We start from the raw sequence: 24,677 nt of genomic DNA on the forward strand, positions 1-24,677 counted from the left end.
AGCCTTTGGTCATAAGACAGATGCTTCAATCCCCAATCACCTTTGTTGCCCTCAGCTGGACTCTCCAGTAGTTCCCTGTCTCTCTTGAACTGGGGAGCCCAGAACTGGATGCAGCATTCCAGCTGTGGCCTCACCAGGGCAGAGCAGGATGAGAGGGGAGAATGACCTCCCCCAACCCACTGGCCACACTCTTCTTTATGCAACCCAGGATTCTCTTGGCCTTCCTGGCAACAAGGCCACTCTGCTGGCTCATGGATAATTTACTATTGATCAGGAGTCCCAGATCCTTCTCCTCTGAACTGCTTTCCAGCAGGTTCCCCCCTAACATATCTTGGTGCTTGGGGTTCTCCCTCCCCAGGTGCAGGACCCTACACTTGCTCTTGTAGAACTTCATCAGGTTCTTCTCTGCCCCCAGCTCTGCAGCCTGTCCAGGTCATGCTGGATGGCAGCACAGCCCTCTGGAGTGTCAGACACCCCTCCCAACTTTGTTTCATTACTGAACTTGCTGAGGATACACTCTGTGCCCTCATCCAGGTTGTTGATGAACATGTTGAACATGACCTGACCCAGTATTGACTCCTGGGGGACACCACTGGTTACCGGCCTCCAACTTGACCCTGCTCCATTGGTCACCACCCTCTGAGTTCTGTCAGCCGGCCAGCTCTCACTCCAGCTCACTGTCCACTCATCTAGCTCAGACTTTTTGAGTTTCCTAATGAGGATGTTATGGGAGACAGTGTCAAAAGCCTTGATAATATCAAGGTATGTAACATCCACTTCTCTCCCCTCAGCCAGCCAGCCAGTAACCCTTGGGCTGGCATGATTTCCCTTGGGTGAATACATGCTGACTTGTCCCAATGACATTCTTTGCTTTCACATTTTCTGATGATGTCCAGAATTATTTTTTCCAACAGCTTATCAGGGATTGCAGTGAGTCTCACCGGCGTGTAGTTCCCTGGGTCCTCCTTCTTGCTCTTTTCAGAAACCTCTCTTGTTCTCCACAACCTCTCAAAGATGATGGAGTGGCACAGCAGTAACATCTGCCATCTGTCTCAGAACTTTGGGATCCATCCCATCAGGGCCCGTGGATTTATGGGCATTCAGTATGTCTAAGTGGTCTCTAATCTGGTCCTCCTCTAGTGAAGGAAAGTCTTCCTCTCTCTTTTTGCTTTTCTGTTAAAATAAATAATCAAAAAAACTTCTCTATATTATGAAAGAAGAAAAGAAAAATATACAAAATGCTTCCGTTACAAGTAAAGGTCTACAAGGTTAAGTACAAATTATCAATTTGTTTTAAAGTATGTTCTGTTGGGCTGAAAGCAGTCTCTGATGATTTATTACTAGCTCATGTGTTGAAAAATTTCATCCAATCTATGAAAAAATTGTCAAGAAATGCCTGATGAGTATTTTATGGCATTTCTATGAAAGATAACTGAGAATAGAATATCTCCTTGCAGTTAATTCTAGTCACCACTCAAAAATGAGAAACTCATTGTGTTGATTTTGTGTTTGATTTTATAATCAAATGAATTGGATGTTCCATTTATTTTAAGCCTTCTTAATAGTAATGTCTGTCTAGATTTTCCTGTCATTACTCAGAAGTGTTATAATATTTGTGAGAAATTTCTGGGGCTTTCTTGGTGAACTAATTTCGTTTTTAGGTATTAGAAATACTATAGCCATGCTTGTTTGGGAACTTCGAAAAGTTTAGAAAATTGCAGACCAGGAACTGATGGTCACTTGTGGACTTGCTGACTACACAGGGAATCGTGAATCATCTCTACCTCTTCCTTTGACTCATGTTTTCCAAAATGAATAAATCTCAGGTTAATAATTTTCAAAATGCAGACTATAACTTTCATTGCCTGAAGTATTAGCAGATAAGATTTACTCTCATAGTTTTTATTCCTTTATTTTTCTTCTCCACCTAGAACGCAGGGACTTTAGAATACAGAAATTGCTGTCACACTTCAAACTAGTAATCTTCTTTACTTCAGTATTCTTTCTTTGACAGTGCCCGTTTACATAAGCTTTAAAAATCCAACAATTAAAAAATCAAATGGCAAAATAATTTTTTACTATTACTTATCAGTCAGCTTGTTTCAAGAAACATGAAGACATACACAACTTTGCAAATAATGGTTTTATGGCAAATGTGACAGAAGCACATATATTGCCAAATAAAACTGTATTTGTTCACATGTTAAGTTGGTGTATATTAGTAGCTGCTTAATCTACAGGTCAGTCAGGAGTCAGTGGGGGAAAAAATACTATGTTCATAGTATTTCCCATACAAGTTGCACTAAAGTCAGTGTGAAGTCATGGGTAGAAAACTTGGTGTAGTCATAACCAGTAGAATTCGAGCCTTGGTTGTAGATGGCAGGTTAATTTACCAGTTAGACAAATAAGAACAACTCACCTTGTTTTCATGCTTTATCTTTTCTCTTTGCTGTATGGAACCCTCTTTTTCATAAAGGAAACAGAGAGAAAAAAAGTACAACAGAGGAAAATGTTCTACCTCCCCTTCTTGCCTTCCCTCATCTCATTACTTCTCCCTTTCCTTATTGTTTTTCACTTCTAGTGTGAACCAAGCCTAAATATGTTGTAGGGCTTTAAGCTGACCACCTTAATCACTTTTTACATTAAATGATGGAACTTGATCACAAATGATTCTTAATCTGATTGAGCATGGTTTGGGACTTCGAATTTTCTTCTGGCATTACCTGTGGTACTTTCTATGTGTAACTTAATATCTCAGTCTGATAGAAATGGAGACTTCTATAGAATAATTTTTGGTATGTAATACTCCTGCTTAAATCAAGTCCTCAGCAATGCAGTGTCAAGAGTTTGCTATATGCATCCTTTCCATAGTCGCGTGCTCTGGGAACTTATTTGCCATCATTTAAATGAGAAAGAAATTAATAATTTCTGCTTGTCTATTTTAATATTAGGTTTTTAGAAGGTTTAATGTTTAGTGAGAATATGAAGCAAAGATACTGTTTCCTGAGACATTTGGGTTTCTATATGCTATGGTTGGTTAGCTCCAGACTTTCTCACAGGTCTCACACAGACATGTTTATAGTGTCCGTTTTGGGTTTTTTTTTTCTTCATTACCCTTTTTTCTTCCTTTTCCTTAGATAGATTCACTGTCATGTTCCTTTCCCCCACCAAACACTTTTATGGGAGCGGAGGAAGAAGTGCTCCTGGTACAAGTTCTTCCACTTTCTGAAACTTGTGTCAGAAGGAGATAAGTAGAAACAGTAGAGAAGAATCAAGACAGAATTCTTCTAAAGGGACTTTCTAGGCAGTGGAAGAAATTATTTGTTCCATCTATTTTTCCTTATAACAAGCCTGTAGTCCAGACCATGGGCAATCTCACACCAGTCAATATTTATCTTGCACATGAATCAAATCCCCATCAGAAGCATTTCAGAGGGGTAAAGACTGTTTTAGCAGGAATCTATACTGTAGACAAGCTGGAAGACTTAGAAGGAAATTTTTTATATACCTTTCAGATTTGACTATCTCCACAATGAAACTTAATATATTTCATTTATTGTTTAAATTTAGAATAAAATAATAATCTGTACATTTCTTTGTAATTCTATTTTAATTTATATTACTTATACATATGTAAAGCCACTTTTTAAGGTCTACATCCAGATGTGTGGGTTTAATTTAGATCATTATTACTAGAATTATATTGTTCAGTAAAGCAACATTTAGATATTACTATGTGTTTGGCACAAAAAGTTAACTAAAGTGGAAAGTTTACCATCTGGGAGTCAATTACTTCTTCGGGATGGTATAAATTCAGGATTATGAATCTGTAAGAATTGTAAAGTATAAGCTTGGACGAGTTTCTGAAGAAAATGTGTGCGCAGAATGCATAATAAATGTGATAATAAATAATTATTAGTTTTTGCACCATTTAATTACATATTATTAATACCTTTGATGAACATTTCTTTTTCTTAGAGTTGCATTTGGAAACTGCAATGGTTTGGCTGTTGTGGACTTTATGCAGAAGACAGTGCTGCTGAGCATGGGAACTGTTGACCTCTATGGATCAAGTGACCCATACCAGCGTCAGCCACGTTCACCTCGCAAAAGCAAGCAGTTTGCTGCAGGTAGGAAATAAGTTATTGTGATTATGAGCCTGATATGCTCTTTGGTTTTCTTGCCTGTGGCTTTTTGTAATGCTTTTGAAATGCATGAGTATTTGCCAGCCAATGGACTTTCTATAACTTGACAAAAGAAACCTGACATGCTGTAGGTACTGATATTTTCTCAGAAACAAAATGCTTTATGAAGTATATTCTTTTGGGATGGAGGTCAGCAAGTAATTCCATTATCTGAGTTTCTAAAAAATCATAATGAGCAGAGAAGTAAATTGTTTCTCTGTCGGTCACTTAAAGTGTACCCTGTATGCTATTTTGTTTGTGGTTTCAGTAAGTTTATAAAATTAAGTAAGACTTCAATTTAAACTTAAATATATCTTCTGCCAAGTGCTGTTCATTGGTATTTGAAAAACCAATTACATTTGGAGAAGTGTGACACAACCAACTTGTGTTTGGAGAGGCCTACAACTAGCTCAATTTAGCCACTTCATTAGTGAATTGAAGCTCTTGATAGAAACTTACTAAATCAAGCTGTACCCCATTTTAAAATTTTATGCCAAGAGAATCACATTTGTATATGATAGCTGTTACTGTACATTGCAAATTAGAAATTTTAGTCAATCAATGCAGCTAAATTCCACCATACAATTTGTGGGTTATCTAAAAAAGTTAATCTGACTTTTTCTCATATGAGTATCTTCTGTGTTTCAAGTCTTTTTACTTTACATATTCTATGGCAACATACTGGAGTAAGACACAATTATGAAATGTTTTACACAGCCGTGAAGTTTTAGAATTAGATTTTTAAATGTTTTAAAATGTTAAGTTTTACATCTAACCGTGAAATTGTAAAAGCAGCAGCTTATAGGGAGTTTATAACATCAGCATTTTCATCAGCTGACCCTGCAGTAAATAATCAAATCCTATTTCCCCCCAGAGTCAACAGAAACTTTTTAAATTGGGAATATATTTGTACTCCAAACAAAAAGTTAAATTTAGAAAATAAACTCTAAGTTTTCAGGCATTCTTCCATTCCTGAAAGACCATTTACCTACTTTCTAGGCATTTAATCATAACAAACTTAGTTCTGAACTGTGCCAAGTGTTAAAGATATAAATTTGGCACAGCTGAGGAGAGGAGAGATGAGCTGCCTTCAGCTTCTCTGTCTGGTTCAGCCATCCTCACAGCAGCTCCCAAAGTAATCTGAGCAGCTACCCACAGGCAACATGCTGCAAAGTCCCTGTACAAAAGGTGGAGGATGCTGCTAAAATGGAGCTCACTGGGGATAAATGACTGCTAAGAAGGAATACACACTTTTAGATTGCTCACAAAAACTGTGCATCTGAAAAAATCCTCAGCTGCTTTCTCACCATCCATCCCACCTCCTTTATTTTTTTGATTATTTTTTTATGTTAGATCTCCTTATCTATATTTGAGGGTAAGCATCTGCTGAAATTTCTTCACCTTGGCTGTTCTAGATGCTGGTTATGATATCACTTCCTTTCACTTTAGACTGTTTTTTCTCTCTTTCCTCTGCCTGCTGCTGATGCTGGTGTACTGGCATGTTCCAAAGACAACTTTTGCATGCGTGGCCTGTCTAACTTTTACCCAGATTTAACGAAACGGATCCGTACTTCCTATCAGAGTAAGTTTTATAAAGGTTAGGCAACTAGCTTTATCATGATTGGACTGTGCCTGACTTAAACCCATGTGTTTGTGCTTTGTAATGTGTTTTTTTAAACACATTCAGCATGCATGCAAACTTCTTACATTTTGTGATCTCACCCATGCTTAATTTTGATAATTATCTTTATTTTAGAAATATTTCATCTGTTTTCTTCTAAAAGAGTCAATGGAAAAACCTCAGTGACTTATATGGGTCTGATAGGGCCTTTAGAAATGTTTACTCAACAATGTTACATTCTTGATAACAGTATCTTTCTTTGGTTTTATATTCATTTCAATGTGCATCTTCTTATATGAAGCATTTCTTGTTTTGCAATGGCACTGCTTGGTTGCAGTTATTAATAAATTCTTCCCTATTTTCAGAAGAGCAATGTGACTTTAAAAAGTACCGACTGGATTGGGTGCTGTGAAATTTAAAATTCTAATCTTGGTTTGGTACTTGAATATTTGGCTTTGGGGAACCATCCCATGCCTCTGATCTTTAATGGGGAATGTAAAGTGGGTATAAAAATACATACATCAAAGAGAGCTATGAAAATTAATGTTTTTAATATCTTTACATTTTTGAATTATAGTGATATGCAATTTAAATATTAGTATTCATCACTGCAGAATGCCATGAACAAAACTATAATTAATTCTGCAAAAATGACTGTTCAACAGATGATCTGTATGTATCTTAATTAACTGCAGTGCTTATGTGTAATTAGGTCTCCAGGATGCCTCTTATTCATCTCATCTTTAAGTAGTTTTCACAGAGCAGCTGGACAGGCAATTTTACATTAAGTATTCACTATAAGCAAGATAAAGGGGTAGCAGTTCTATAATCTCTTGTAAATACAGTATTGTGTAACTATTGAAAGTCAAGGCATTAGTACATTCACAGAGGAAATTCTGTTCAGTCTCTCTAGACTGATTCCTCAAAAACTGGTTTCTATGGTTTTATTTTATAATACTCTGTGAGAATTGGCCTGTTTAGTTAAAAGACTAGTCCAGTTACAAATCCAGCAGTCCAAAAAGGCTTGGTGTGTCATGTCTTAAAGCTGATTAGATTGGTCTTGCTAATTTCAAGTCAGAGAACCTGAGGGACAGAGTGCAGTCTAAGGTCTGGGGGGTTTCCCCCAGAGAAAAATGGAAGACCAAAAAATGACAAAAGCGTTCATTCAAAATGACAAACACTGACCATGGGGGTTCTCAGAGCTGAAAATGTATTACCTTGCTTCCATTGTCAAGCCCAAAGTCAGAATATTCTGCCAAACATTTCTGTATACATCATAACTGGAGAGTATGAGTCTGAGTCCTGTGCAAGATCATTACCAGCTTAGTTTCTTTCTTCAAAAATTACTGAACTGTTGCATTTGCCATGTTATACTTATACAGGAGTATGTGCTGTATGATATGAAAGATGCACAATAAGGTAAAGAATAGGGCAAGAATGTGTCATATGTCAGATGCACATCCCTTAGCTTATAACCATTATATATGCAGTATCTTCACTTTTTGGGTCATTCCCAAGTTATGCTTTGGTATATATGTCTGATCTGAGATACGAGTTTTAAGAGGGGTATTGAGAATGGATTTAGGATTTTGCTTACAAGATCATCTCTTCTCATAAGGAATGATGATGGGAAAAGAAGAATAGATTGTTTTTGGAAATTGTGCAGTTGAAGCTGATATTATTAAGGCAAAAGCAGGAACAGTCCACGTAAGCATTAGGTCTAAAGTTTTTAGAGTTGTGTAAGTGATATGTATAAATGGAAGTTAATGGGGAGACATATCAGGAGTTGATTCAATTAAGTCATGAACCAGGAAGATATTTTCCTCTGAATCTGCTCAAGAGACTAAGACTTGAAAGCATTGAGGCCAAAGAAGGGACTATGAATGAGCAATCTACTTAAGCTTTTGTTAGTCATTTTGGAGGTGAGCTGCAGGAATAAGCAGTCTAGTTTAGTATCCAGTCTGAATCCAAGAGTTAAAGTGTGCTTTTCCAAGGGTGAAACTAGTGTTATGTGTTAGAGTAGCAGGGAAGACAGTGGTGCTGTTAGCTATATTGAAGTAGTGAAGAGAGAGGACTTCAGCACAAAAAAGTAGTTTTCATCTTGCCAATGTTAAGTTCATGTCTGGCCAGTTGGGAGTAAATTTTAGAAAAGCATAAATGCTACTCTAACTTGGAAGGAAGGAATACAAGTTAGAGAAGTGTGTTTATGAATCATTAGGGAGGGTATATACATTTGTTTGCCTCTTTATAGGAGAGAATCTCTTCACACTCTGGGACAGCAAGATAAAGAAAGCATTGATGTTTCAGTGTGGGGTGCCTTGCAACTGAGTAGTGTAAAGGAAAAAAAAAAACAAAACAAAACATCAAACAGGGAAAAGAAGCAATATGTTTGAGAAGAGAGGTTTTCCAAAGGAAGGGCATAATCAGCAGTGTCAAGGGCATCCAATATACAAACCACAGTTATGGAATAATTACTTTGAAATTTAGCCAAGCAATCTATAGAGAGCTTGATAAGAGCAATGTGTGCATGTGTGAGCTAGAATGACAGGCATCTAGAGTGGACTTAAGAGCATTGAGACAGCATATTTTCTGGTATGGGAGGTCAAAGTGGGGAGAAGCAAGAACAGAAGAAATTAGAAGGAAAATACCACATCAGTTCTAGGTATAGGTAGTGGGAGAGACTGAAACATAGTTGACTTGTTAAAGGAAATAATTTGAAGAAAATAATTTGCTAAGGTGAGGGATGAGTGTAGAGCTGGAGGTAGCCTTCTGTTGGAGACCTGTTCCTTTTGCTCTAGCATCTGCTGGCAGCCACTTTCCTTTGTAGCAATAATATGTGTCAAGCCAAATAAAGTAACTCTCTGCAGTACTGCAGAACTGTAGTGCTGCTAGGTGGGCTGGGTTTTCTTCTTTTTTTATTTTTTGTTTCAATTGAATTCATGTTTTAAATATCATATACCACCACATAATAATACCTCTTCAAATATTTTTAAAAGTACACGTGCTGCATCTAGAGAGAGTATTTGCAGCAGATACCAAAATACCAACTTGCAAAAGCAATTTGCATCTCCTGCTGGAAATTCATACTCTGTTGGTAAAACAAGAAGATAAATAGTCTTTGTAAGGAATCCAGAAAGTTCAAAGGATGTTGGGCCATTTGAAAATACTGACTTCTTGTTCATCCTTCAGGCCAGTCTCTTGAGTGGGTATGAGCAAAGATAACCTTGGACTGAGAGGATAACACAGAAAACTGTGTTATGAGTCATTACATATCAGTAATTGACACTTTAAATCACACCTGACAACACAATAGAAGCTAATATAGGTTGGGTTTTAAATGGACAGCTATATTCTGAACTGTCATTTCCAAATAATGCATCATATTTAAACATAATGGAAACATAGTGTGGTAATTCACTTTGATGGCAATAGATTAAGATAATACTGGGCTTACATATTGGCTTGTGAATATTTATGATAATTCAACTATTTATAAGCCAATATGTGATGGCTTTGGGTGCTTATAAGCAAATGATCCACCTGAGTCATTTAATCATAGAGACAGACATTTCAAAATTCAGAAGTAATTTTCAATTATGAGTACATAAGAGTTGTTCCTCCATAGTAGACGTTACTTTTTTTTTCATCCTTTAATAAAGAAGGAATGGGAGTCATGGTAAACTTTGAAAAGCATCCATTGGACATGGCTTTAAAAGTGCTCTAATGATGTATGTGATATATTTACATCTTGCACTATTTTCACGTTTATAATTTTTTCAAATCAAAGCCCATGTCGTTATAATGGGTACATCTTATCACAGGTGGTTGTTTGCATTGCCAGTCTCAGTTATTTGCCTTTAATTTTGCTGCCATGTTTTTCTTGATTAATCTGGACTCAAAATTTGCTGGCAAGAGTTGTTTGGCATTTTTTTGGCTAAAAATAGCTAGAGTATCTTTGGACACATATTGGGCCTACATGATTTAGAAATAAAGATTTTCTAATCTTACTTCAGCTATTGTAATCTCAAAAATTCAAGGGAAGCTGAGTTGCATGGAAATACTTATACAAGATAAATTGTTGAAATAATTTAGCCTAATTTCCTTGAAAAGGAAATAACCGTAGAAAATAAGCAGTAATACAAAGAAGAGCTTGAGAGCCCTCTTCTCTCAAAGTGAAGCAAAAGGCATTTAATGAGATCAAAACTAACACATAAAAAATTGACAAATCTATGTTTATTCCTTTCAGGGCATTATGATTTTGCAAGTCGTTGTCATGTAACATCTTTGGGACTGATAATGTAGGAAGACTAACAGAGACTTTGGACATGTGGATGGATAACTGAGAAGTAATCATTGTATTTCTAAGCAGGAAAGATTTATGGTGTTAAAAAATCTGCACGTGGCAGTGCTTAAGCAAGTCTGAGTGTCTGAGATTAAGACAGTGCCCTTGTGCTGGGACCATAGTATTACTTATGCTTAATGTGGGGACTTCCTACACTGGTTTTTAGCAGCATTTGTTGGTAGTCATGGTTAGAGGTGACAGTGGATTGAAAAGTTGTTTAGATATGTGGAAAAGTTGGTATGTTCACCGTTTTAAAGTACTAGAAAATGAAATGTATCTTTACTGCTCTAAGTTGTAAAACTATTGCCAAGCATAAGGAGCTTGTGGTTGCTTGTAGGGGTTTCAGAACCGTGGTGTGATTTGGTATATTTCCAACTTAAGTTGGTGCCACCATGGTTTATATTTAGCTGTAATGTTGTTTCTCTGAACTCATTTTAAAAACAAAACAAAATAAAGCAAAAAACCCCACAAACCTAAAACAAAAAAACAACTACTCTATTTAGAAGCAAGATGAGGCATTTCATGATATGATACAGTGGGTGATACAGATATTGATAAATATATTTTATTTGGGGAGAAGGGGGGTGTTGACAGTTGGACACAATGATCTTAGAGGTCTTTTCCAAATGTGACAATTCTGTAATTCTATGAAGATCTGACCTGGTTTTTGACATTGTAAGTGTCACCAATAGTAACTATACAAGGCTTAGAAATTATCATTGAAGACAACATCGTAAGTGCAGTGTTAAAATTTTAATAAGCCAAATACAGCATTTGCAAAAGAAACAGTGTAATAATTCATTTTATTTATTCAAGGCCTCTGAGACCATGCGAATGTGCCAAACTCGCTCCCACTGAACCTTGCAGACAGTTCTGCAGTAAAAAATCAATTATGTCTCAAATTTGTAGCTATATACAGAAACCTCAGAGTCAGGCAGAAATAAGGCTTGCTGTAAGAAAGTTGTACGTTGAGAGACTCCCTAGATAGTTGCAGTTTCTGAATTCTATCATAATTTCAGAATTGACTGGACTCACAACTGATTGGAATGTAAATTTCCCAGACTCTGAGCAGAATCAAAAATTCAAGTACATCTCTCAAAAAATCTTCGGTTTTCAGCATGAGTCATTTGTAAGTAGGGAGCTTTTTTTTCCAAAGCACTCTTAAAGTTGTTCCAGCACTCATGCAGCTTTGTTAGTGGCAGAAGCTTTTTATTCTGCTTGCTGGGGCTCTGGATTCTCCCAGTTTCTCAGACTAGTTCAAAATTACACCAATAAAAATCTCAGAATTTACGTTAAGATGCGCCTTTTTGCTTGTGAGCAAAAAGTCACCGGTGAGCACTGGTGACTGAGTGATACCACAGTCTATCCCTTCTAGGGATGCTGAGGGTTCTGAAGCCCCCCCAAATTAAAACATGTCACATTGATGGAGGCATGGCACCAATTAAAGCAGCATATTGAAAGGTGTTGAGAGAATCCTTGGCTTCCGGGATAAAGCGTATGCAGAGTGTGTGTAAACACAGGGTCAGTATGACAGCAAAGCACACCTGAGTGTGGGCTGGTGTTCACTTTGTGAATATCTGGGACTGTTCACTTTTGCTGTGACTCCACATTGTGAGTGGATAGCAGTGGCTTGTGGCATGGAGTGTCAGAGATCCTTAAAATAGACCTGAACCACTTGATATGGGCCGTAGGGCAGCGTGGGATGCATACAAATACTACACTTCAGGAGGTATGGCCATGCCCCACTCACCCACTCAACCATTAGCCCATGCTAAAAGGTAGCACAGACTTTCTATCTTATCTTGTAGATACAACCTGTGCCACAGATGGGTCTTAGTTTGATCACAGAAACAAGCCCAGACTTAAGCCCTATAAACTAAGATTTCTTGTTCCCTTCCATGGTAGACTGTCACAAATCACTTTCTCACAAATACTTATAAATTATCTATTGAGTATCTTGTCCAAAAATTCTGTGTTACATTCAGGACAGCATCATCATTGCCTCTGAGTCCTGTAAAATGAGCTATCTAGTGTGAATTCACATAAAAGTTCCTAGCATTCACCAGTACTGTATTTTTTTTTTCCCCTCCCTTTTTAAGGTTTTCTCCCTGCATCCTGCAGCAGTTGGAAGCATAAGAGTTGTTTCCTCCTCCGTTTTATGAATGAGTTTGATTCATATCACAGACATTTAAGTTTTTAACTATATTTACTTGTTTTCTCTCATTAGGTACAGTCAATCTTTTTCTACCCTGAGGCACTCAGAAAACAAATCTGAGTTAACAAAAGAGTTGTGATTTTTAAACCAGACCTAAATTTTTGTAGCCTGCTAACTGCAGTTATCCAAATCAATTTTTCCATCGCATTTCACACCATTCCTTTCTCCAAATTGACTTTAAAGTGCAGAATATTGTCAGCCAAGAAAGTCGAAGCATGCCCTGTTAGATTTTAACTTAACTTTCTAACTCCATTTTTTCAGGCCTGACTGAACTCAGTGACAGTCCAGTTTCCCTGGAGCTAGAACGTTGCAAGTCTCCCACTTCAGGTAAAGGTGATTGGCTTCTCTTCCTGTAGTCTATATAAGCCATTCATGTCATGCATCACTGTGTTTCATTAATCCCTGAGAAGTGAAGTGCACAGTTGCAGTTCCAAAGAGAAGAAATTACTGGAAAGCTACTTATTACACAGCACAGTAAAATTCTAAGTCTGTTTGCCTAAAGAAAAATTAAATGTACGTGGTACATCTTGAGATTAAGAGTATGAAAACACTTGAATTAAAATCGTGCAGGTATACTCCTGTATCCTTATTAGAGGCTTGTTTCTATTTTTGTAAAATGCTTTCTGGCTTTTTTTTTTTCAGTAGGGAGTCCTTATAATTTTATATATACATATTATGCATACATGCATGCAGAGAAGTTATTTGAAAAACAGCAGTATGGAAGTGGTAAATTTTAACCACTAGACCTCACCGGTGCCTGAATTATGTAATTTACAATGACAAGTAAAAATATTTGCTTATCAACCACTGTGACCTAGCATTGAAATCTTGGCCATTTAAAAATTTATAAATGTTTCCCATTTTACCTATAGTCCTTCAGAAGGAGGAGTTCATCTCATTCCTAGAGACTTTTTCTGCAAGTGCCTAGTCTGCATTGATCTTTTTAATGTGAGTTCACCGTCTTAAAAATTGTTGCTTAGAGCTGTTTTCTGGTAGCTGACTTTTAAATGTGATAAAATACAAGGAGGCATAACTATATGTTCATTTTGCTTGTGGTATGAATATCACACTTTTTTTCCTTGTAGTTTGGTAAGTACTGATAGATAATTTTTCTAATTTTTTTTTTCACTTAGTTTGGTAGCAGATTACCATAATTATGCTATTAAAATCCCCTGATCTTATTTCACATATTTAACTTTATTATAACAGGACACATTCATCTTAAAAGAAGGCCACCAATTAGTAATTTACAAAAAGCTGAAATGAATGAAAGTGTTTCCCTGAAACAGCAAGGACTAAACCAAAACATCTGTTTTGAAATATGTATTTCCATGTACTATTTGCAACCCAAGTTCTGTAAGCGTGGCAATATTGAAGTGAAATAGGATATAATAATATTGGTATAATACTAGGAGCTCAAACTCTTGAGCTGGGCCTCAGATATGATATGGGCTTTAAAATGAAATATTTGTTAAATCAGTATATTTTATTCATTGTATGTCTCTTTACAGTGACTGATACTATTTAAAAAAAATAAGCAATTAAAAGAATTTTGCTTTAGCATACCTGCTCTAAAACTGGGCAAAATCCAGACTAATAATCTGGTGTAACTGGCCTCAAAATTGTGACCTCCAGGAACTATCTTGGAGCTTATCAGCACAGCTTCCCAGCTGCATCAGTCTTTGCAGTGGCCAGCATTTCTTTCTCATAGAATACCACTGATCAGTCTTCATAGCTACAGGACTGTGAGCAGGATTCTTCTGCTTCCAGTCTTGACTTTGATCTAGAAGTTCATGGCACACAGGCTCCATAATTGTGGCATGCTGTACTCTGCAGAATCCCTTGATACCTGTGTTTATAAATCTGGTGACCATGTACCTCAGCTGAAGATAGGCCAAGACTTCAGCCTCAGAAATTTAGCAGAAATAGAACATTCAGCTGCTAAGCCAAGTGATTCAAGTTGCTGCCCAATGAAGTTCCCACTGGGTATGGCTACATCACCAGATGATGAGGTTGCAGAGACAAAAGGAAGAGTTTGATACTGAATATGTTTGATATGTTTGATAGTTGCCAAACCACATCATCAGTTCTGCAATTAGAAGTGAAGTTACTGACCCTGAGTATTCATGATGCATGTACAAAGTGCAGACAGCTGGAGAATGTCTCTGTGACAAACACTGCACACATGGCACATTGGTGACCAACTTCACCCTCAGTTCTGTCAGAAGGGGAATAATTTGAGGAGCAACATCAATGTGCTCACGTCCATACTTTAAGATTCCAAGACAATGTCTAGAAGAATCCCTGTTGCCAATGTAGATTCAGTCTTACATCTGAGTGATTAGTAACTTTAGTCAGACTTCAGTTCCATCTAGGCCCAGAAGAATAATGCTGATAAGGGCTTCTTGGAAAACTTTGTAAATTACTAATTGATAAATCTCCTGTCTTCTCATCCTGTGCTCTGATTCTGAACATTGCTTAGCCTGACTGAACCATCTCGGTTTCCCTGAAAAATATATTTTGCCTGGAACATCCTTCTGCTTGTCAGTGTTTCAACTTCTGACTAAGCTTCTGTGGAGCCAGCCTAGGTTAACTCAGCAATTCAGCTTTGTTCTCTTCTCTGCTGCCTCAAATCAAAATTAGGCATTTGTGGTCTATCATTGATCTGAGTGTCGGAGCATTGAGCAGGAGACTTAGTGTTGAAGAATACTTAATTAGCATGCAGAGCTGGTTTGTACTTCAGTATAAATACAACTTCTTCCATTAAACAAAAAACTTAACGGTCTTTTCAGCTGCTCCTCCAGTCCTATCTACTAAAGCATGGCTTTGCAGACAGTGTAATTGAAAAATCAGATTCCTGTTCAGTCTAGAACATGAAGTTAAACCATTTAATGAAAAAATTTTTAAAATTCACAGTGCCACACAGAGGGTGGCAGCAAGTGAAGAAATACCAACCTTTCATTTTAAGAATGGTAGGCAGAGGAAGGACATAATGTTCCTGAACCTTAACCTTAATCTTCCTTATTTTAATTAAATTACTATTTAAATACTGTAATAATGTATTTCCAGTACTGTACAGGAAGACAAAAAGTTAAAACCATCTGAAAGATTCTGCTTATTTGTGAATATCTGAGTGATGGCAGTTTCCACTACAAACAAAATACATTCCATATATAGCAATGTACATATGGAATAACACTGTGAAACAAAAAAATATAAAAATAACAAACCACAACACTTAGCTATATAATGAGTGTTTCATGACAACAATGATGCAGCATGGCATGACATATGATATTATTTGATTGGCTTAAAAAATCTCAGATTATATAAGGAACAGATGAATATCTTACTTTTACTCATGCATGCCATGTTCTTTCAATGGAGAAAGTCAAACTGCATTTTGATTGTTGTTTGTTATTTGGAGGTGAGAAGTTAGGACTTTGTACTATATTTACTCTGCGTGTAAGAGATCTGTAGATCTAAAACAAAATCAAAACCTCTGAGGCCTTGTAAGAACTGATAATGTAATTTGCACTACATTCAATGCTAGAGTTAATTCCTGTGTAGTGTATTACAGAACAGTACCTATTTCAGTAAAGTTTACCATTATTTTTATTAAGTATAGGAAAAATTATTCTGGGCCTCTTAGGAATATATCTAATATACATGATTATATAATATATATGTCACTTGCCACTTTAGCCATTTATATGCAGCTTCATATTGAAGCATTTAGTTAGGAATAGACTGAACACAAGAACATGTGTTTTGGAGAGTCACTTAACTTTGCTGTGCAAGATGTTATGGACAATTTAGACTTCTTTTAAAGACCAGAAGGAAGGATTTTCATCATTCTGTGTATAGGAGAGTGACTTCTGAAATGTAGGTTCTGAAATGAAAGTGCATTTGTGTTTTTTTGTAAAAAATCACATTGCTACTTGGGGCTCACATCCAAAATGCTTTTCAGACTATAGAGCTTAGTGAAGGCTGTGTAGAGATTTCCACAGTTGAGTCCCATGAGCTTTGACACAGGTCTCTAATGGCAAGATTATGAGTTTTTATACAAACTGTGATTGCCAAGTGCTGTTATCCTGACTCATTCCACTGGTTAAGTCTGCTGGGATTAGGTCCATGCCATGCCAGCCTCCCACATGAAATTTTTTAAATTGCTTTGTTTCAAAAAGAATGTAAGTTCCAAACAGTCGCTCCTTTTAAACTTATATCCTTATGGAAAACAAGTAAGAAAGGAAAGGTTTTAAAACAAATTGTGTGTTAAACATAGAATGAAATGTATTTATTTCTAAATAAGTGCTGCCAGCATAACTGTTTCTACTTTTTGTATTAAATTCAAAAGAACATTTACTAGTCAGAAGTAATTGTTAAAGAATCAATCGTTAAAGAGAAGTTAGCTCCTGCACTCTATATACAACAGGCATTTTATCACTTCTTCCAAGATGTGAGGGGGTTTCTAATCAGGGGAATTCATGCTTGCTTAAGATCTTGAGAAGGGATTTGTACAGGTGGGTTGGCAAGGAACAGGGAGCAGTGTGAGATGGCAGAGAGCAGGAGATGGCCTTGGGCATGGCTCCAGGGATTCAGGGGGACTTGAGCTCATCTACAGGAGCTGAGCAAAGGAGCAGGGCAGCTCTGGGGAGGATGACCAAGGCCAAAGAGAGCCTGGTGATGGCCAGGCAGGTGCAGCGACAGGGGAGGATGTTGGCTCATGAATCCCAGCCTGGATCAGTAGGGTCAGGTACAAGCATGGCAGCAATGCAGCAGGAGCCCAGGGCAGAGTGAGACCTGGGTTCAGTTTTAAAGTAGCTCCCATAGGAAAGTGCTGTCTGGGGCACCCTGCCTAAGGCCACCAAAGGGCTGTCTCTGAACCCCAATAGCCAAATCTACAGGGCATTACTGTATACCTTGTCAAAGCGTGTTTCTAAATATTAGGCTCTTAAATCCATTGTTTTATCAGAAGGAGACTTAGGCTGATAATCCAAATTCTTATACAGGCTGTCTCGGAGGAAAAGAGCAATATGAAGTCAACTTCATTTTGAATAATACTAAGTTCTCCGACTACAATCGTGCCATAACACCTGAGGAAAACACACCACTGAGTGTCATAGCTGTGAGCACACACTTGTTTGTGGGTTGTACCTTGTTGTTTTCATTGAAAGACTAACAGGAACCACATGGTCCTTAGGACATTGGTTGTGAGACCTAGGTGCTCTGCTTAGCTAGCTGCCAGGCCATAGCTATTACTTCTGTCAGTGCCTCTTTTTCATCCCACAGTTGGTTAACTTGACTGTTTACACATTAAGATCTTAAGGGCAGAGGCAGATTAACCTTGCACTATGTCATCACAATTCCTGCCGGCTGCCTCCAGCATGAATGCAAAGAAATAATGGTAGCAAACAACCCTGCTAGCCTCTTGAATATTTATATTCTGCTTCATTATTAAATTAATCTGGTTTTCAAAAGCTTTCTCTCAGCAAGGTAGGTTTGTATGCACAATCTTATATAATAAATGTAGAGGTAGTAAAATATATGATTTAGGTATTAAAAATAGTGATATCCACATTCTAATCAGTTTATTAGGAAAATGTTAGTTTTACCTCTCCTTCAAAAAAAATAAATAATGCACAGCCTTCATCACAGTAAAGCACAAAAGCAACCAGCTCTTTCTGTTGTTTTCTATGCTCAAAGATGCGGTCTACTGACCATGTTGTGTCCTAATGTCCTACACCAAAAATTTCTAAATTTGGTGATGGAGATGGTGGTAGAAGTAACTCCTGTCTTCCTCAATTGCACTTCCTTCACTTCTTCATTCTATGTGTCTCCTTTGTCCTTTAGGTCCCTACTTGCCATGTCCCCTACTCTATCCCTGTACCTATAAACATCATAGCTATTCATACCATACATATTCATACCTATTTATCATCTGTATATTCTTTTCCCATGCTCAGTTTCTTCATCTCCTTGAGCCTGCATTAGTTAGATTGCAGCCTTCAGTGTGATATGCTTTTTTTTTTTTTTTTTATGCAGCTGTGGCAGCTCTCAAATCAGGACTCTCATTTAGAGTCCTTCAGAGGAATCAGTGCATACTTGGCACATGTCCTGCATGGGCATGCACACAAATAGTTGGGAGCTGCTCCTGTAGCTCTGCTGTTCAGACATACATACCACGATTTGGGAACAGCTGTGGTGTGTGACACAAGACATGTAATTCCTGTTATACAGAAGCATCTGTAACATAGAAATAGAAGAGCTTGAATGATGACTTTGCAAAGCTCAAGGCCTCCACGATGACAGCACTAATGAAGCTCCTTAGTATTAAATGCAGCTAGGTTTTATTGCTCTGAAATATCCTGATCTAGATCCTAGAGAAGTGTCCTACAGTCTTCCTTAGGAATTGGTAATCCTTTTTTGAAGGGCTGGTTGAGCCAGATGTTGTCCTGTTCTTTAAAGGAGATTATATCACAAGTGATGCTTCTTTCTCTAGGGCAAAGCACTTATTTTCTAGATCAGCATTCACAGTCTGAAAGAGTTTGAGAGCTGCTTAGATAAATAGAATGTTTTAAAAGACCGTTGTGAAAATCAAGCTGCTCTTTGTATGAGTGCCTAAAATGGATGTAGGAACTTAACACTTGGTATATAAATTAGAGAAAGTTTATGTAGCATGGCTAGTGGTGTATATTTTGATGTTGAGTTGATCTAAGAGAGCTCTTTGCCTTGTCCCAAAGCATCCAGTTAGTCATAGCTGAAAATAGGTTACTGGGAGGGCTATTCTGGTTCTAGAGATACCAAAATGTTAGGGTTGAAGGGCTCCCCTACTCTTTCCTGAAGAAAGAAAAAAATGTATCATGGGTACAGGCTGATTTGTGCCACATTGCAGGCTTTGTAGTTCATGCCACTTTGCAAAAGAATGCAGAATGCAAAAGAATTTCTCTATAGGGGTTCTGTGACTTGAAATGGTAAATGGCTGTTTGGGGCATCCTTCTGACCTAACACTTTATTAAATAGGAATAACAAAGGGCTTGTTCCTTATACTCATATGTCCCAGTGTTCCTGTCATTCACACACTTACCATGTAAAAGTTTTTTCAGAAGTATTATAGTTAGCTGACTATTTGTCATTGTTCATTTCTAGTAATGGACAGTATGGGTAAAGGGTAGAAGCCAGAAAACAATGTGGAAAAATATTGAATGAATGCAAAATTAAAGAAATATACTGGAAATTAAGTCTTCTGAATAGTTAATAAAAGATTTCTTAGGGCATGAATTTTAATAATTTTATGCCATTTTGGCTGCTACAAGACATGCTTCATTTCAGTTCTCTGGTGTTCATTTTTTAAAAATATGCTCACGTGGTTTTTCATATAAGGAAATGAAAACATTTTTGAGCAGAAGCAAAATCATAGTTCTATTGTATAACTGGAAAAGAATAGATAATCAAATCTTAAGTAGCTTAAGTGCAATATTTTGATGTCTTGATAACACCACATAATAACCTGAAACTCCAGCATTTTGTTTCTGTGCAATGTCTTCCTTTCCATAATACTACAATGGTGTGTTCTGTCTCCGCTACCTGTACAATATGCCTTCTCTTTTTCAAATGGTATCTTGAGGTATGATGTCATCAAAACTCATAATTTCATTGCACCCTCTTATTAAACTGGTTTCCAGGTGCTTAAATATTTGTGATGCACTGCATAACCAGCATTTGCAATATTTGCCTTAATCTCACTTGTGTTTGGTTTTTTTTTTTTAAATCATTCCTGTCATCACAAGGTAAGATACTGCAACACACAGCCAAAAGCTGTGTAAAGTACCATTCACTTCTTAAAAGCTGGAATAATGTGTTTTCCAGTGCTTCTTTGCTCCGTTACATTTATCTTCCTGAACGGTGTACACGAAAAAATTTAAACCATAATTCTGCATTTATATGCTGATTTTTTTTTTAAAAGTGCTACAAATTTGCAACATGTTGCTAACCAGAAGATGGCATGTTGTTTTCCCTCGCTCCTTTTTCTTTCTCACTTATTAACAACTGCCTTTCTCCTTTTTCTGTTGTTTCAGTTAAAGGATCAAGAAAGTTAAGTCTGCCAACAGATCTTAAGACTGATCTTGGTACGGTAGGCGAAAGCCAGCAGCTTTAACCTTCCTTACATTCATTGGCAAACATTTAACCAACTGATTCATGAGATAACGCAATAACCTTGAAGGCTTCGTCTGAAAAGGCTTTCTAAAAACCACCTATTAACCCATACAGTTCTGTTGGCAGCTCTCAGCATTTTGCTTGTTCAATATTCATTTATGTCACGTAGACGCATTTTGACAGTCATTACACACAGCGTGTGTAATATTTTATTGTGAAAAGGCTCCAGAACTTCTGACATACTCGAGCCATGATAACTGGTTGTCACTGATACTTATCTCTGCCTATAACACCCAATGCATGTGCTAGTCTGTTTTCTTTATTTAGTGTACAGATTCCATGCCACAGCAGTGATAAGATGGCTAACGTGTATATTTTATGGTGTTGTTGAACGTCTGAGAAGTCAAATCAGAAATTGGTCATTTGTGTGTCAGTCCTCTCCTTGAGACTACCTCAGCCAACTGTTACGTACACGGTTTGCTGTAATCTTTTTCTCAATTCTTCTGTAGTATTTCAGTGAAAATGGGTAGTAAGTGAGAACAGGAATTTCACCTCAAAACCCTATGAAAATTCAACGTCTTGCGTACACTTAAAATGTTTGGGGCAATTCCTGCCCTCTTAAATATCCATGTAAAGGGGATTGCTCCTGGCATTTGGTTGGAATGTTGGTTCACAAAAAGATTTTTATATATAATTTCAGTCTCAAGGAGTCCTTTCTAGTTTTGGTCTCATGGGAGGTTTCTCATATAAGATCGCTGACAAAGCCATGCAGCCACGCCTCATTACTTTGAGTGTCTTTTTAGAGAGAAATTAAAGTTGAATCACATCCTTGCATAATGCAGCTGAATTTAATTTTTGTCACTAGGAATTATGTGCATGTATTAACCAGTGTAGCACTGCTCCCTAAGGCAAAACTCAGAGGAATAAATAAGTCTTCCATATGATAAATGACTGGGCAACTTAGAAAACTGCTAATAAAGTAAGTAAATACTCATTAAGTAAAGAAATGTTGAAAAATCCTTGGGAAATGCCATTCAGATTGTGAAGATTTCAGTGTAGAGAGTCATTTAGTTGAAATAATTTCCTCCGTCATTACCATTGTTGTTTGAGAAACTAGGAATATAGGAATACCTCAAAAAAAAATTTAGAGTGGAAAACTGTAGTACTGATAATACTTTAAAAAGGTAAAAGGAGCGATGTATACAGCTATAGACCTGTAATATTAATATTTATCACTAAATAAATGGACACATAGCATGAAATAGATTTCAATCTGGAACATAACACAAGAATAAATTCATATGTTGAAGCTGGATTTATAGGTTTTTAGGAAAAGAAAGAAACAGATCAATGTCATTAGAAATGGTTAGAGCTTTAGTGTTTAGTGCAGGGATTAGTATTAGGATTTGATTCTGTTTGAAATCGTGAGACACACCTGGCAGGTTTTTTCCCTGACCTGTGACTTCAAAAGTTGTCTCTTTTTTTAAATAATGCATTGCAACATGTAATGTATAATATGGCTAATCAACTGCAGAGAAGATTTTATAAAGAAGAAAAAGCCCCAAAACAAGCCACAAACAAACAAAAGAACTTGTTTTAGTTCACCTTCGTGACTTTCTTAGAAGGGCAGAAGATTCCTGTTAATTATTCTAGGCATTAAAACTGTGCTGAATTATAGATAGCTTCATTTACAGCAGGCTGGAAAAAACCTGCTTTATCTCAATGTAAGGAGCTAAATTTAAATGAGAGATCCTGGAAAAGGTGCTTGATAATGTCTGCATTTCATTTATTTCTGCTCAGAAATGTTCTGGCAACCCTGCCAGAGCTCTTAAAGATTATTTATCTGCTATTTGGCTCTTGCCTGAGATTGTACCCGTAATCTGAATATTCAGGGCATAACAATACTCTCTGGCTCGCACTTCTTGTAAAGATATTCAAGTCACCACGTTCAAATGATAAGATAGTACATCCCTCCTGTTGGCTCTGGCTCATAGCTTTTTACATTGCCTACTCTCAGCACTGGCTGCAGCTAATTGGGAAATGCATTAGCATTTGGCAGCTCACAGTTCTGCTCCCTTCTTATGGTCTGGCTGGTGTAATGTCCTTGCCTTCACTTTGCTTTGAATTGTAGTGGTAGAGGTGAAGTAGAAGTTAAATCTTTTTCAGGTGGAGGTACTGCCAGTACTGAAAACTGCTTGGGGAGTAGTTTGCTGGCATTTAAGGGAATAATGTGTGATCTGATGACTGAAAGTGTTCTAGTTAAGCCTTATCAGGATTTTCATGACATAAAAGTACTTTGGGACTCCATTTTGATCCTTGAAAGACGGATAAAGTTGACCTCAGCATCTTCTTATTTTGATGCAGCAATTGCTGTCTATCCTTGCTGAAGAACTTGTCACCTGTGGATGCTGTATCTCCACAGAGATGTGAGAATATGCCATATGGGGAGATACTTCAAAATTTCGTGATAGTTTTTGCTACTGCTTCTCAGAGTAACCCAACAAGTTGCCCAGAGTAAGATATGACATTACTGGTGCACATACTGTAGAGTTTACCTATTGTCTTTGAACCTAATACTATTTCCCAAAGTTTTCTGAAAAGATCATCTACATTGCAATCAGTTTTGCAGTGCAATGAATTACGGGGATAATTCTAACCTAATTTAATCAAGTGGAGAATCTGGGATATATCCAAATGTATACCAGTGCTTTTATATGGCTCACCATATAAAAGTTCACCAGCTATTTTAAACATTATATTGCATTTTTCTTCTAGGTAGTTTTTGTTCCCATTTCATTAAAAGTTTTTGAAGTTTCTAGGTGATCACAGGGAGCTAAACAGAAGTCCTAACTAAAGAGAATGATATTCAGTAACTGCTAATTTTAATTTAATTCCTATGAACAGATGGTTTCACTGTAAGAATTTAAACCATCACCTAGACTTTATTACCCAAAGAACAAAAGGACATACAAATAGGGAGAGGCATCTTTTGTTTTCTCTTGCTAAGCTGTGGTCTTGGAAAGGTTAATGTAATTTCCTGTGCTTTCTACATACACTTATACGCAGTTAATGAACTCTTTACTAGATCAGAGTTAATGTCTCCCATTTTATAGAGCAGTGAAAAACTAGACAAAGCACCAAATAAGCTTGGTTTTTTTCAAGGATTTGAGAAATGTCCTCTAATGCAGTGGCTGAAAAACTTGAATTCTGAAAGCTGGCTTCATAAAACATAATTGTAGGGGTCAGGCAAAGGAGCTTTGGTTATAAGTCTATATTACATTTTATTAATTTTGTATGAGGTTTGTGGAAACTGCTATTTTCTTAAAGATTTATACATCTTATAATGGAATTATAATATGAAAACATCCACCATTCAGTGCCTTTGTATTTCATTGCAAGGGAAGTACCACTCCTGGATGACCCCAAGCCTATGAAACAATAGCTGAATATCATAAAGAAGACCTCATCTTTATCTTAAGGATGAGCAGTGGAGTTACAGCAGTACTTGCTTTGCCCTGTCAAAATATATTACAGCAGGAGTTAGGCAATGGCAAAATTTTGAAGCTTTTACTCTGTTTTTGCTTACTGCTGCATTGAACAAACTGGAATATTTAAAGTGCAGCATTCTGTCCTAGCTTTATGGCTCTGGATCTGTAATTCTGTTTTCAAAATATATGAAATGTTCTTTGGCATTGTAATTGTATGAGTTGCTTTCCTCCTTGATCTGACATGTTCCAAAAAGGCAATTCAGTCATTCATCTGTAACAGTCCTTTTATTTGAATTACTTGGCAATATACATTGAAAATTATATGTATTTTTACACACAGAGGATTTAATGGACTGTCAGTGTGTGTCTCCTTCCAGAAGGGGAGAGTGATCTCTGTTCACTTTTCAGTCTGAAAATATCAGCTGAATTGACGAATCATCCGAAATCTGCTTGCAGTTAGAATCATAGGATAATTGAGGTTGGAAAGGACCTCTAAAAATTGTCTGGGCCTTCAGCCCACTCAGTGCAGGTCTACTTGGAGCAGGTAGGTCATGGCAGTGTCCAGTTGAGTCTCAAATGCCTCCAAGAACTGAGGGTCCACAACATCTCTGGGCAACTTCTTCCGGTTTTTGATCATCCACAAAAAAGGAAAAACCTTATTCCTAATACT

General features: G+C 37.1%; 1 protein-coding gene across 4 annotated transcripts in view; it reads left to right on the plus strand.

Moving 5' to 3' along the window:
• STXBP5L (syntaxin binding protein 5L) overlaps positions 1 to 24,677 on the plus strand; it is a 189,862-nt gene that overhangs the window by 133,329 nt on the left and 31,856 nt on the right. For 3 of the 4 annotated variants that reach the window (XM_071760670.1, XM_071760689.1, XM_071760698.1), the window contains 3 exons: positions 3,979 to 4,130; positions 5,695 to 5,766; positions 12,624 to 12,689. In XM_071760670.1, coding sequence (XP_071616771.1) covers positions 3,979 to 4,130; positions 5,695 to 5,766; positions 12,624 to 12,689 — 290 coding nt within the window. The remainder of the gene's footprint in view (positions 1 to 3,978; positions 4,131 to 5,694; positions 5,767 to 12,623; positions 12,690 to 24,677) is intronic. The other variant, XM_071760679.1, reaches the window with a different exon arrangement.

Source organism: Heliangelus exortis, chromosome 1, assembly GCF_036169615.1.
Source record: "Heliangelus exortis chromosome 1, bHelExo1.hap1, whole genome shotgun sequence".
Classification (NCBI taxonomy): Eukaryota; Metazoa; Chordata; class Aves; order Apodiformes; family Trochilidae; genus Heliangelus; species Heliangelus exortis.